This window comes from Cotesia typhae, unplaced genomic scaffold (genome assembly GCF_013202065.1).
Source record: "Cotesia typhae breed Kobodo isofemale line unplaced genomic scaffold, CoteBio_Ctyphae contig_48, whole genome shotgun sequence".
In the NCBI taxonomy this organism is placed as follows: domain Eukaryota; kingdom Metazoa; phylum Arthropoda; class Insecta; order Hymenoptera; family Braconidae; genus Cotesia; species Cotesia typhae.
In genome coordinates this window covers 4,647,142-4,661,863 of record NW_027423756.1, presented here as the reverse complement: position 1 = coordinate 4,661,863, position 14,722 = coordinate 4,647,142, and the positions used below count along the sequence as shown (strand labels likewise).

At 36.9% G+C, this 14,722-nt stretch overlaps 3 protein-coding genes across 4 annotated transcripts in view; all 3 read left to right on the top strand.

The window, feature by feature from the left end:
- The window catches only part of Dscam1 (Down syndrome cell adhesion molecule 1), an 80,185-nt gene that overhangs the window by 51,235 nt on the left and 14,228 nt on the right, over window positions 1–14,722 (top strand). The window contains exons 11-14 of one of the 2 annotated variants that reach the window (XM_074246934.1): window positions 8,040–8,333; window positions 13,452–13,571; window positions 13,682–13,855; window positions 13,941–14,237. In XM_074246934.1, the coding sequence (XP_074103035.1) occupies window positions 8,040–8,333; window positions 13,452–13,571; window positions 13,682–13,855; window positions 13,941–14,237 (885 nt within the window). Of the gene's footprint in view, window positions 1–6,987; window positions 7,279–8,039; window positions 8,334–13,451; window positions 13,572–13,681; window positions 13,856–13,940; window positions 14,238–14,722 lie in introns of both variants that reach the window. The other variant, XM_074246935.1, reaches the window with a different exon arrangement.
- LOC141530073 (cell adhesion molecule Dscam1-like) lies at window positions 3,141–3,559 on the top strand. Its single transcript, XM_074246937.1, has one exon. It carries the CDS (start codon window positions 3,275–3,277, stop codon window positions 3,557–3,559), a length of 285 nt encoding a protein of 94 aa, XP_074103038.1. The 5' UTR covers window positions 3,141–3,274.
- LOC141530072 (cell adhesion molecule Dscam1-like) lies at window positions 3,699–4,081 on the top strand. Its single transcript, XM_074246936.1, has one exon. It carries the CDS (start codon window positions 3,707–3,709, stop codon window positions 4,034–4,036), a length of 330 nt encoding a protein of 109 aa, XP_074103037.1. The 5' UTR covers window positions 3,699–3,706; the 3' UTR covers window positions 4,037–4,081.

The window sequence follows — 14,722 nt, the reverse complement described above, 5'->3', positions numbered from 1 at the left end:
CACAAATATAAAATGTTATCGAAAAAAAAAAAAAAAAAAAAAAAAATTAAAATAACTCCATTTGTCTAATTAATTTTTCGAAACAGCACTGATTCAATAAGTGTCAAGCATTTCTCGATTTGGTTATATGTTATAGTTTTAGTTATTATTATTAATCAATAGCATAATCGATGGGAGTAACAAAACATAAATGATCGTACACGTACCATATGATCCCTTCAGTGCCACCCACGGTACAATCATTTGCGTTCACCAAGTTACCAATGAATGCCGGAGAGTTCGCGAACCTGCAATGCATTGTGCCTACCGGGGATTTGCCTTTAACAATACGCTGGAGCTATCCCGGTGAAGAAATGGGCGGTTCATCCGGCGTGATCGCGAAGAAGGTCGCGGATCGTGTTAGCATGTTAATGATATCTTCTTTGACTGCAAAACATGCGGGAGATTACGTTTGCACAGCTGAGAACCCGGCTGGGACATCTTTCTACTCGACACCTCTCACAGTAAACGGTTCGCGGATTCATCTGATCGAAGCTATAAGCTGTGATATACATATAGCTTGTTATGTTTTATTTGTTCATTTAGTTTATCCAAATAATATTTATCATTTTTCATCTAATCATTATATTAGTTGACTATTTTTTATTCATCATTTGCTTGTTTACATTATTTTGCACGCATATGTTCTCCAGTTCATCATGATATAGTAATTTGAAACAATTGATGAACACGTCAGTTATTATGCCTCCTTTTCGAAACAGCTTCTCCTTTCTTTTTTCCTCACCTCTGTTTTCGATGTTTATTTACTTGTTTCAATACAATTACTTGGCGCACTGATAATTACGTCCATGAACTGAATGATTAAGTTGAAAATTTGGAATAATTGTATAATAGATGAACGGTTATATTCGCAGTCGCGCCTCAAGTCCTACAGTTTTCATTTGGCGAGGAGCCTCTCAACTCTGGAGAAATGCTTTCAATTTCATGCACGATCATCAAAGGTGACTTGCCAGTAAAATTCATGTGGATGATCAACGATCAACCAATTATTGACTTCGATAGTAGTGACATAACAATCGTTGATAATAAAAGGGTCAGCTTTTTGAGCATCGATAGCGTATCGGCAAGACATGCTGGAAAATATAAATGCGTCGCATCGAACGCGGCCGGATCTCACAGTCATATAGCTGTTCTCGCGGTCAATGGTAGCTTGAAATAAATGTTTTGTAGAGTTTCAAATTTTATGTTGAGCTTCATTATTTTATATTGTCATCGTTGTCTATATAAATTTGTACTTTTATTTCCCTTTGAATTTTAATTTTGAGCTGTTTCGTCAGCGGTAATGATAAATTTTATTATTTTCTTAATTTTTTGTATTACTTAAGCATGACAACGATGATATTAATTTATTTCTCTGCAAAAACAAATCTTACACTGGTCGCGCGGGGACTTTTTAGCTAATTGCTTCCTGTAATAAAATCTCGAGCTCATCGAATCGCTATTTGCCGTATGTAAACGTCTCCGCCGTCCACACACATATAAACGAGTCGTTTCGATTTAACGATAACGAACTCTGTGATTTATAACTCCTAATACACATCGCTTCTTCTATTCGACATGATTATTACAACACTCAAACTCTTTTATATCCTATACTTATCGGTATAAGAATAACCTCCTGATTAGAATCCATATAAAATACCCATAACTGCACGGAAATTACAGTGACTCCACAGATAGCTCCCTTTTCATTCGGTGGAGAGGCAGCAAATGCTGGAGATATGGCAACTGTACAGTGTGCTGTAATAAAAGGTGACCTACCGATGGACATCATTTGGTCATTGAATGGCATAGCAATTGATAGTGAGGTAATAACTCCCGATAACAATCATCAGCATCGAGATATTGCGGTGAGAAAGAGTGGCAATAGAGCCAGTACCTTGACAATTGAATCAGTAGCAGCGCGTCATGCAGGAATATATTCTTGTAGTGCGAGTAACAGAGCTGGATCTACTTCTCATTCCACCGATTTATCCGTCAATGGTATGCGTAGGCGAAGTATTTTCATACTTGTACAAATACAAACAAGTTAGCTAGACGGATTTCCGTGGGTGATGCATGTATTGGTTGTATATAAGAGTGCGTAGGCACTTACTTTCCCTTCCTACTCCATTGTCGACAGGTGGTTAAGCGTAATTGTCATTCCATTGCCATCGGTATTGAGTAGGTGGCACTGAATCTTATTACTGGTATATTCAAGTTTCGTAACGATATTTTACTTCTGTTTCTGCGAACAAATAGAAGTAGTATTTATCTTTTTTGGTTTGATTTAATTATTAATTATTGTTTTTAAAAATTAAACAGTTTCCCCGCGAATTGCTCCCTTCGAGATGTCAGATAAGGCAGTAAATTGGGGAGAATCTGTCTCAGCTGTGTGTACAATTGTAAGTGGTGATACTCCATTGGAATTGTCTTGGGCTCTCAACGGTGTGACTATCACTGATGATAATCCTCACATTTCTGTGACAACTACTAAACGAAACAGTCTTATATCGATTGATTCCGCAAGCCCTAGTCATGCAGGAGAATATACGTGTGTTGCATCCAATGCAGCTGGTAGTACAAGTTATTCAGCAGAGCTGACGGTCAACGGTAGACAATATTTTGTTCCTTATTTAAGTGCAAATAGTGTACTAGATTATTATTTCTTCAGTACGTCTTGTCCTGTCCAATCCTATCCTGCGCCATTTAAGCCATCGCTGTAATTTTTTTTTGTTTAATTACTTTCTGAGATTAATGATGTAGAAGTTTTTCAGTCGCTCCTCAAATTGCACCGTTTACAATGGCTGATGGTCCTGTTAACTGGGGTGAGTCGATAAGTGTCCCATGCTCTGTACTGAAAGGTGATTTGCCAATTGAAATTACGTGGGCACATAACGGTGAACCGATTCGTCGTGACCGTTCTGACATAAATATTGTCGCGACAACAAGAAAAAATCGAATTTTGAGTATCGATTCAGTCGCGGCAGGTCATGCGGGAGAGTATACTTGTTCCGCATTTAATATTGCGGGTGGAACTAGCCAATCTGCAACATTAACAGTTAATGGTACGTCCTTAAAAGTCGTATGTCGCACAACTTCCTAAATATTTTCCTTTCCTTTCAAGCAGCCTTGGGGAAATTGACTCGCAAATAAGTTTTTCAATGTTTTGAAACTCATTATAACATTTACTTTAATCTTTTTACTAGTTGCTCCCCAAATAGTGCCCTTTGTCATGGGTGATGAGCCTGCAAATTGGGGTGACGCAGTCACAGCAACATGTACAGTCTTCAAGGGCGATTTTCCAATTACTATTGAGTGGTCTTTAAATAGCGAACCAATTGATCAAAATTATCCTGACATTACGATAAGTAGTAGCAGTAAACGTGTCAGTGTGCTAACAATTGACGCAGTGTCGGCAAATCATGCCGGAGAATATACTTGCAGTGCTAGTAATGTCGCAGGTGGAACAAGTTATTCAGCTTCTCTGGCAGTTAATGGTATAAAATACAATCCGTGAAAATGTCTTTCGTAATTACTAACAAAGATAGCCAGGTTATCTACGGAATAACGAGATTTTCCATATCCTTCCAATTCCAAACTTACATAACCATTAAATCCGTAATAATTCCTATTCCTAGTTGCACCTCAGATAGTGCCCTTCGTTATGGGTGATGAACCTGCTAATTGGGGCGATGCAGTCACCGCGACCTGTACAGTTTTCAAGGGAGATTTTCCAATAGATATTGAATGGTTCCTCAATGACAAAAAAATAACTCACGATCATCCGGGTGTTATTATAAGTACAACGAAACGTGTTAGTTTATTAACTATCGATGCTGTCTCAGCGAGTCATGCAGGGGAATATACATGCAGCGCCAGTAACACTGCTGGCGGAACCAGTTATTCCGCAGCTCTGACAGTCAATGGTACAGGACCATTATATTATATTCACAGTAAATTAAATTTAGCGCGTCAGGTTTTCTACGAAACATAACAATCCTCAACCTATCCATATTTTTAATTACCTCATGCATTGTTCCATTCGGTTTATTTATCCTTAGTTGCTCCACAAATTGCTCCTTTTGTGATGGGCGACGAACCCGCAAACTGGGGAGATACGGTGACAGCGACGTGTACTGTTATAAAAGGCGATCGACCTATTGAAATCGAATGGGCACTAAATGGTGATCCAATTTCTCATCACAACTTTCCGGACATATCAATCGGAACTGGGAAAAGTGTCAGCCTCTTGACTATTGACGGAGTGACAGCAAGACATGCTGGAGAGTATACTTGTTCAGCAAGTAATGCCGCAGGAGGGACAAGCTATTCTGCGTCATTAATTGTTAATGGTATTCATATCAAAGAGTAGTAAATTTCAATGTTAAACTGTCTTTGTTTTATTGTATGTTAACGACAAAATCTACGAAATTTCCTTTCCTTTTCATGATAGTCTACATGGAAGCTTCATACATTCGGAAACACTATCAATTTTATTTTGTTCTTTCTTAGTTATTTTTTCTTTTCTTAGTTCAACCAGGCATCGCGGCTTTCACTTTCGGTGATGAACCCGCAAATTCGGGAGAAACTGTTGCAGCAACTTGTACTGTAATAAAAGGTGATCGGCCTATTGAAATCGAGTGGGCACTCAATGGAAATCCGATTTCTCATGATAATTTTCCGGATATATCAATAGTAAATAGCAAAAGTGTCAGTTTTTTGACTATTGACGGAGTGACAGCAAGACATGTTGGAATGTACACTTGTTCTGCAAGCAATGCAGCTGGAGGAACAAGTTATTCTGCATCACTGATAGTTAATGGTATTAATGTCATTTTGGCATGGAACTAAGTTAGTTCTAAAGAAGTATTTTTACTATGGTATCTACGAAACTTCCTTTTCCCTCGCTAAAATTCAGATTCTAAGGAATAATTTTGAGTTAATTTCTTCTTCTACAGTTCAGCCAGGCATCGCAGCTTTCACTTTCGGAGATGAACCCGCGAATTCGGGAGAAACCGTTACAGCAACTTGTACTGTCATAAAAGGAGATTATCCAATCTATATCGAATGGTCTTTGAACGGGGAGCCAATTTTTTCTGATAATCCAGATATTACGATAGGCAGTACAAGTAAACGCGTGAGTGTCTTGACAATTGATACCGTATCAGCACATCACGCTGGAGAATACACTTGTTCAGCCAGCAATCAAGCCGGTGGAACGAGTTATTCAGCATCGTTAGTTGTTAATGGTATATTTTATAAGTGAAAACTACTCGAAATTCATTTGGCACAATTGTGTAGCGGTTTTATATTAACAAAACGCTTTTGTTTAATGCTTCCTTAATTCCTTAAATATATAATCCACTTGAATCCTATCTGTAGTTGCTCCAGAGATCGCTCCCTTTGATTTTGGTGACAATCCTTCGAACGCTGGTGATACAGTAACCGCACCCTGTACGGTATTGAAGGGTGACTTTCCGATAGACATTCAATGGGCACTGAACGGCGAGCCAATCGGGAAAGATCATTCAGATATTACAATTGTTAACACGAGTAAGCGGGTTAGTTTATTAACAATAGATGGCCTGTCAGCAAGACATGCAGGAGAATACACCTGTACTGCAAGCAATGCGGCAGGAGGAACAAGTTACTCATCATCATTAGCAGTAAATGGTACACAGAATTAAAAAAATTGTGCGATTGTTGAATACTTGTATGGTCTTGTTCGTTAGCATGAGACGTCTCCTTCACTTTCCGTCGTAATTTTAATTATCGACTCTACTTTTCCTAACGATCCTTTTTTCTTTTTTAAAGGGCCAAAGTTTAAGAATTTATTAACAGGATTAAAAGAACAAAGTAGTTTAAAATCATCGGTAAATACGATACTGAAATTGACAGGACGGATAATTTTATCAATATACCAGAGAGTTTTAGTTTATGCACAGCACCTTTTCTTTTTAGTTTCGCCACAAATAGGTACAATAGCGTTTACCGATAGTCCAGCAAACTCAGGCGAACCGGTCTCTGCAACTTGTGCGGTATTAAAAGGTGATTTTCCAATGAAAATATTGTGGCAACACAATGGTCAACCAATCGGTAACGATCAGTCAGATATAGTAGTAAATGCAATAAGTAGGCATATGAGTGTCATCAGCATAGAATCAGCAGTAGCAAGACATACAGGGGAATACACTTGCATAGCAACAAATGAGGCTGGTACTGCGCGCCAATCGGCGACTTTGATAGTCAATGGTAGGTTTTCGGGGATTGTTTCTCGTCTTGTGCCAAAATCGCTTATGAACATACAAAATATGCTTTATTGAAATGTTTTTTTTTTTTTTTTTTTTTCATACATGTAATGATATCAGTAATCAAGCGAAAGCACGACCGCTTCAACCCTACTTTCCTCATCATATGGTACTAAAAAATTTCTATTCGTGACTATCAGCTAAGTTCTATTATCGAATGATGTGATGTGATATTACTTATGTCTGTTGGAATTAATAGTTTCTCCTCAGATCGCACCGTTTATAATCAGCGAGGAGCCTGCGAATTGGGGGGATACGATCACGGCAACTTGCACAGTACTTAAAGGCGATTATCCAATTGACATAGAATGGTCTCTCAATGGCGAGCTAATAAACCGCGATCATACCGATATAACCATTGTCAATACGAGCAAACGAGTGAGTTTGTTGACAATAGAGGCTGTTTCTGCACGGCATGCAGGAGAATACACATGCAGCGCCAGTAACGTTGCTGGTGGAACCAGTTACTCTGTACCTTTAGCGGTTAATGGTATATCAAATTGATCATTTAGAGCATTTCACGTTTAGAGACCTTAGGAGACGTGTCATTTCATATTGTCCTCATCTATCCTGAACGAAATCCTGAACAGAATCATATCCATTTTGTTTTTTGAAAATCTGTGATGTAATCTTCCAGTCGCACCACAGATAGGCCCATTTTCGATGAGTGATGGTCCAGCAAACTGGGGTGATATGGTATCAGCTACATGCTCGATTGTGAAAGGAGATTTTCCCGTGGAAATTAAATGGCGTCATAATGGCAAAGATATTGATTCTAATAATCCAGATACCGTTGTAACAAGAATCAATAGACATATGAGCGCCATCAGCATAGAATCTGTCGCGGCAAGGCATGCGGGCGAATATAGTTGTATCGCTACCAATCGAGCGGGCAACGTCAGTCACTCGACAATTCTAGCGGTGAACGGTATTAGTACAAGCTTTCTTTTTTAGAATTTTTTTCGTTTGTCAATAACAACTTTGTGTAAAATCAAAACAAAACGATGCACGCATCATTATTTACAATTGCACTTTTTTTGTTTAACCGCTAACTTATGTTTCCATTTATTATTTATACATCCAATCCTTTTATTTACATTTTTATTTTTTAGTACTTACGTTTTTAGGAGCAGCTATGGACGCAGCAATAATTTAAATCATAGATACTTAAGTAATAGTCCTAATTTAGCAACATGCGTTAAGCCAAGCCCTTAGTTGTCCCACAGATCCTCCCATTTGCATTCGGTGACGAGCCTTCGAATTCGGGAGATGCGGTATCGGTAACCTGTTCTATTTCTAAGGGTGATCTGCCTTTGGATATCGCTTGGGCATTCAACAGTGAACCGTTGACTCAACATCGTACTGACATCACGATAACTAATGGCAAGCGTCATAGTATGCTGGCGATTGACTCTGTTGCCGCAAGACACTCGGGTGAATATACGTGTACCGCATCGAACAAGGCAGGAGCTTCAAGCCACTCTGCTGTGTTGGCTGTTAACGGTATATAGCTGTTAAAATGATTTACAGTACATTTTAATATTCATGCTATATCCTTCATGAACTATCCTGTCCACTTATTTTCCTATACTTGATGACTATTTCCGACATTTCGCGAAAAGTACCGGTGGAAATGAATCGATTTCTAGAAATAATTATTAAATACTTTCGGGAATATTGATTTTTCAGTAAGTCCTCAAATTGCGCCTTTTGCTATTGGTGATGAACCAGCGAATTGGGGAGAGCAGATATCCGCAACATGTAGTGTCATGAAAGGAGATCAACCAATAGAAATTCGTTGGAGTCTTAATGGTCAACCCATAACCCGTCAAAGTCATCCAGATATAGTGATAACTAAAACTGGGAAGAAGATTTCCCTTCTTAGCATTGATGCTGTAACTGCCCAACACGCTGGGGAGTATAATTGCGAAGCAAGTAATCAAGCTGGTTCCACCAGTCGCTCCGCAATTCTTTCGGTTAATGGTATAGTTGACTAGATATATTATCTGTCAATGTTGAATAATATGAACGTAAAGGATGAGATGTTCCCTAAAAATCAAATAGCACTGACGAACCTACTTACCTTGAATCCCTTACGTACTTTTGCATTAAGATTTGGTGAAATAAAGTCAATTCGTAGTAACTGTTATTAAATACTTCCGCGGATTATATTAATTTTTCAGTAAGTCCTCAAATCGCGCCATTTTCTATTGGCGACGAACCAGCGAATTGGGGAGAACAGGTTTCCGCCATGTGTAGTGTTTTAAAAGGTGATCAACCAGTAGAAATTAGATGGAGTCTTAACGGTCAACCGATAACTCGTCAAAATCATCCAGATATAATGATAAGCAAAACTGGAAAGAAGATTTCCCTTTTAAGCATTGACGCTGTAACCGCACAACACGCTGGGGAATATAGTTGCGAAGCGAGTAATCAAGCTGGTTCCACCAGTCGCTCCGCAGTCCTTTCGGTTAATGGTATTGTTGACTAGACATATAATCTGTCAATGATAAACATTATGGACGTAAACGATGAGATGTTCCCTACCAATTAAATAGCACTGACGAACCTACTTACCTTCAATTCCTCACGTTATATTCATAAAAACTCTTTCGTAGTCGCTCCGCAGATCTTGCCCTTGAGTTTTGGCGACGAACCCGTGAATGCTGGAGATTTAGCGTCAATCCAATGTGCAGTAAGCAAAGGAGATTTCCCTTTGGAGATCACCTGGATTTTCAAGGGTTATCCCATTGGGCCTGATCGTTCAGATATTATAGTATCAGACTCTGGTAAACGAGTCAAACAGTTGACAATTGATGCTGTAGCAGCAAGACACGCAGGAGAGTATACATGTATTGCATCGAATGCTGCTGGCTCCAGTTCTCATTCAGCGGTACTCGATGTCAATGGTATTTAAGTCATGTCATAACGTCTATGATTACTCATCGTTAACATATCTATCCTTTTTCCTTTAAAACCATTTCCTAGAGATCTTGACGATGACTTTCACGTGGCAAAAACAGTAAAAAACGAAATCAGCAAATTCAGAGTGTAAAAACTCAAGGGATGATAAACGGTTCATTTTTACGCGGATTTTTTGCTATTCTTTTTTAATTACAGTTATTCCAAAATTATTACCATTCTCATTTGGCGAGGAGCCTCTTAACTCGGGTCAAGTAGTAACAGTGCCGTGTGCAGTGACCGAAGGTGATCCGCCTTTGAAGCTCCGTTGGATATTAAACGGTCATATAATATCACCTCACTCAGGAATATCTGTGTTGGATCTTGGCGGACGAGGTGCCATACTAAGCATAGGATCTGTACAAGCAACCCATGCGGGAACTTATACTTGTATTGCGGAAAATTCTGCTGGAAGGCATGAACTTTCCGCCGATCTCATAGTCAATGGTGTGCTTTATTCACGCTTTTCTCGATTCCTTAAGTTTATCTCGAATATATAATACAGCATCTCAGTTTTTGTTATATTTCATATACCATATGCTTCTTATATTTATTTATTTATTTAGTTACTCCATTCTTTTTTAAATGAATAATTTATACCTATTATTTCTCCTATCTTCCGATACTGTAAAAATTTCATTGGAGCGGATGGATCAAAAATGAAATTCACAATATTACGACGAAAGCAGTGTTTCTGTTAGAAAATATATTTATCACGTGATTAGATAGATCAAATAGATTGTAATCGATGTCCACAGTTGCTCCACATCTCCAACCTTTTTCCTTCGACGAAACCAATTCCGGTGACCTGATAATCGTTCAGTGCGCGGTGGTAAAAGGTGACACGCCAATAACCCTTAAGTGGTTATTCGAAGGACGTCATTTAGAAGTTGACGAAGGTATCAAGATCACTGCATTAGGAGACCGAGTCTCTGCTTTGACAATTCCGGCTGTAAAAGGAGAACATGCCGGAGAATATGCTTGCGTCGCGGACAATCCCGCAGGTCGTGCTAGACACAGCGCACATCTTAAAGTCAACGGTATTTAAAACTTTATAACACAGCCGCGATTGTGATTTTGCATTTCATTTTTTAATGGTAAATTTTGAAAAAAGTCGGAGTAATTGCATCTTATTGGAATCCCGTATTTTTTGTTCTACTGTTATACTTTGTATAAATTGGGGTGGTGCAAAAATTGACTACTTTTGACTTCAAGTTTCCTACAAAAATAGGTTAGTTTCGCATGTTTCGAAAGCCCTTTTCAAATATCAGCTCGATCCAAAAATTTTTAAGGGTCACTCAAAATTTCAAACTTGTCAAAAATCGTATTTTTTTATTATGATTTTTTCTCAATACTTCAACATTTTAGATTCTTAAAATTATCGATATTTTGAAAATTTGAAATCACTTATTTGATTTCTAAAGTCGCTCAAAATTTTTGTTGCTTTCAAAGTTTATTTTAGATATTTCGAAATCATTTGAATTCACGATAGCTATTTCAATTGAATGTAATAGTTTGTAAAAATTTCAAAAGAATTAAAAAACGTATCGGACGAAAGTTTGTTAATTAAAATGTAGTCGTAATAATGATCTTTTTGACTTTGATCTGTGATGGTAAAATGATAGAATAACAAAAGAAAAGATTGGAAGCAAAGAAATCAATTTTGGACGAATTTTTAAAGGTTTTGAGTGACCTTAAAAAATCAAACTGATTTTTGGAGAAAGTTTTGAAAAATCGTGAAATAACATTTTTTTATAGAAGATTCAACTAAGAAATTAGTTAATTTTTTGTATTACCCCAGCGTAAATGTATAATTCTATTTAAGAGTGGTTGGTAGGTTTTTGTGCTTGTATCTCTACACGACAAAACACTATACATAGGAAATTTAGAAAACCAACAATACGATTAGAGACTTCAAAGTTTCTGACATCTATCTCAATATCCTGATAAAAAAAAAGTCTAATGAAAACAGCCGTGAGTGAGAAATCATGCGTCCTAGCTCCTAACTCCGTCGTAGATCCTACAAATTAAAAGTATTAAAAGTATATATCTTTCATATATGGATACAAAAGTGAAAAAATATTGCTATAACGGTGACATATTATCCAAGACGTTTCTGCATTATGTTGAATTGCAGTATTACCTCGGATCAGTCATTTTGACTTTGGAGAGCAGCTGATCTATGAGGGGCAAGCAGCACAGCTGGCATGTATGGTCCCGGTTGGCGATACACCGATTCAGATAAACTGGACCCTTGATGGAAAGCCTTTGCCTCCATCACTACCTCACAACATCGGCAAGCTTGGCCTACGAACTAGTATTATGCAGATCGAACCAGTGACATCGCGACACACCGGCACTTATGCTTGTGTCGCATCAAATCTCTCTGGAAAAGTAACTTATGAATCAACATTACGTGTTTATGGTTAGGGCGTAGCCAACAGAAAAGTATTAAACTCGAATTAAATATACCTAATGATAATAATTATGAAAAAAAGCTTCTTTTTGTATGATACGACTGCATCATCAAGCAGCGGGGCTTTATGGAATTGACTCATGATTGAAGCTATAAAATGATACGTTTCGCTTTGAATTTAAATATTTATTAATCCCTTGACTGTTAAATTAATTGAACCATCGTAAGATATGTCTCTATGCGGAGTCAACTCATTTATGAGTGAATCGAAGCATAATTTTTTTTACCTTCCTGCCTGAGTGCAAACGCTGCAAGTCGTTATTTTATAAATAAAAAAAAAAAAAAAAAAAAAAAAAAAAACATTGGCAAGATACCTGCTAATGAATTCTTACCATGCTACAGCCAATTTATGATATATATTTTGATAAAATCCCAGTATATTTTGTTTACCGCTCGTCTATTTGAAACAATTTAAATATTCTATTCTTTATTTCTGATTTTCTTTGATTGATTCTTACAATACCTTTTGTGTCTATAATTTTACGCTCTTTCTCAACGTATTTTACCAGAAGATGATCACCTGGCACAAGCTGCGATACTTATGGCTTTTCGCGCCAAGTTCATTGAACGTATCCTGTGTGTAAGGTATTTTGTGCTCTAGGAATGACGAATATTCGGCTTCTTCATCTTTTACATCTTGAAAAATTTGGCTGTTAAAAAAATCGTAGAGTTACTATTATAGATTATTGTGATTAATCAGATCATCATTAAACATTACCATTATTATTACATTTATACCATCGTTACAGGTTCATTGTTTTTGACACGAAAAAAAAAAAAAAAAAAACTAGCTAGGTCCACATTTTCATGCTAGAATTCGAACTGTTTGTTACTAGCGTTGCCACTGCTTTACTGCATTTCAATTCAATTCAAGAATATACATTTATTAATCAATTATATAAAAAACAAAGTCAGATGACGCTCGTTGTTAATCAGGCTTGAGCCCGGTTTTGCGCTTCTCGTCTTCATCTACGCGGAGTCGATTCATCCCCAGTCCTTAAACCATCATCATTGATCTCACATCCTAACAATACACGTTGCATTTCCTTGATTAACCTTTACCTCACCTCCCACACGTCTCATCTTTCGTTTCGTAGATACCTGTCGTTAAGTGCATGCTTTTATATCTAATTATATAATTTTTTTTTTTTTTTTTTTTTTTTACTAACAATTTAACTTAACAATTATCATAAATTCCTACAATGGTGCATTGATAATACCACGTGTACCAATTGTACATAGCTTTGAAATTAGTTTAAAATGCATGCATTGAAAGCTTAATTAAAGCTATTCAATTTCAGTCTTTGCAGTACTGTAGAAAAATAATACTTTTATTTACTAACATTTAATTGGTACTCGATGGGTCTCCTCAGTAAAGTTCTTGCATGTCAGCAAAATTTTTTTAGCGAGAGCAAAATGCTTTGTATGTGCATGCCATTAAAACGATAAGAGCAGCCGACAAGTTTAATTTTTTTAACACACAATGAAGTTACAATTAAAATATTTATTTGGTCATACAATTACTAATTTCATTTTTTAAAATTTATTGGAACAAAAAAAATGTTTATTTCTTAATATCAAAAACTTGTGGACTACTCTCATTTTTTTTAGATAATAAAATAACTAAAAAGTAATTCAAACTCACGAATAGTCTTCTGTAACAGTACCACCACGTTGGATTCTTGAACCGACTGACAAGGCATTTGCTCAAGGCTCCGATGCTAGAGTTGAATGTAAAGCCGACGGGTTCCCTAAGCCTCAGGTTACATGGAAAAGGGCTGCTGGTAAGTACTTTTGATCACAAGAAATTTCTTCGTTCAAAGTAATAAAGTTTTCAAAAGAACGAAGAAATTATTATTTTTTTAATCTGACAATAAATTTTAAAACTTTTCAGGTGACACACCCGGTGATTACACTGACTTGAAGCTCAACAACCCTGACATCAGCGTAGAAGATGGTACTTTGTCTATCAATAACATTCAGAAAACCAATGAAGGTTACTATCTTTGCGAGGCTGTAAACGGAATCGGTTCAGGATTGTCTGCAGTTATTCTTATTTCTGTCCAAGGTATTTCAGAATTTTTCAATATTTACTTATTAAATAAATCGTTCAGTATTTTCAAAAATATTAATGGAAAAATTGATTAATTTAGCACCACCGCACTTTGAAATCAAACTTCGTAACCAGACTGCTCGTCGTGGTGAACCAGCAGTATTGCAATGTGAAGCACAGGGCGAAAAACCAATTGGAATTTTGTGGAATATGAACAACAAGCGATTGGATCCAAAGAGTGACTCTCGTTACACAATTCGTGAGGAGATTCTGGCTAATGGTGTTTTGGCGGACTTGAGTATCAAGAGAACTGAAAGATCTGATTCTGCATTGTTTACTTGTGTTGCTACGAATGCTTTTGGAAGTGATGATACCAGCATTAATATGATTGTTCAAGGTTCGTCACTAATTTAAAATTTAACTTATATTTAAGAACAGATTAGAGGTTTATTTGTTTATTTATTTTTAACTTCCCGTTAAGAAAATTGAAAATTTTCAAAAATCGGTAAGTTATTGTTTTTACCCCGTTTTCCAAAAATCGAGTTTTCATCAGATCTTGACGTTTTGAGGTTCTAGTGTCTGTATGTCTGCCTGCCTGTCTGCCTGTCTGTCTGTATGTATGTATGTATGTATGTATGTATGTATGTATGTATGTATGTATGTATGGAAACCTCTTATAATTTTTGAACGGCTTGGCCGATTTGATCGCGGTTGGTGTCATTTGAAAGGGCTTAATCAAACTTAGATTTTGAATACAATTCGGACTGATTCCGACCGGTAGATTTTGAGGAATCTTAAAAAAACTACGAAAAAAAATTTTATCCAATCAAGTATTTTTTTAATAACATTTAAACGGCTCAATCGATGAATTCCAAAAACTAA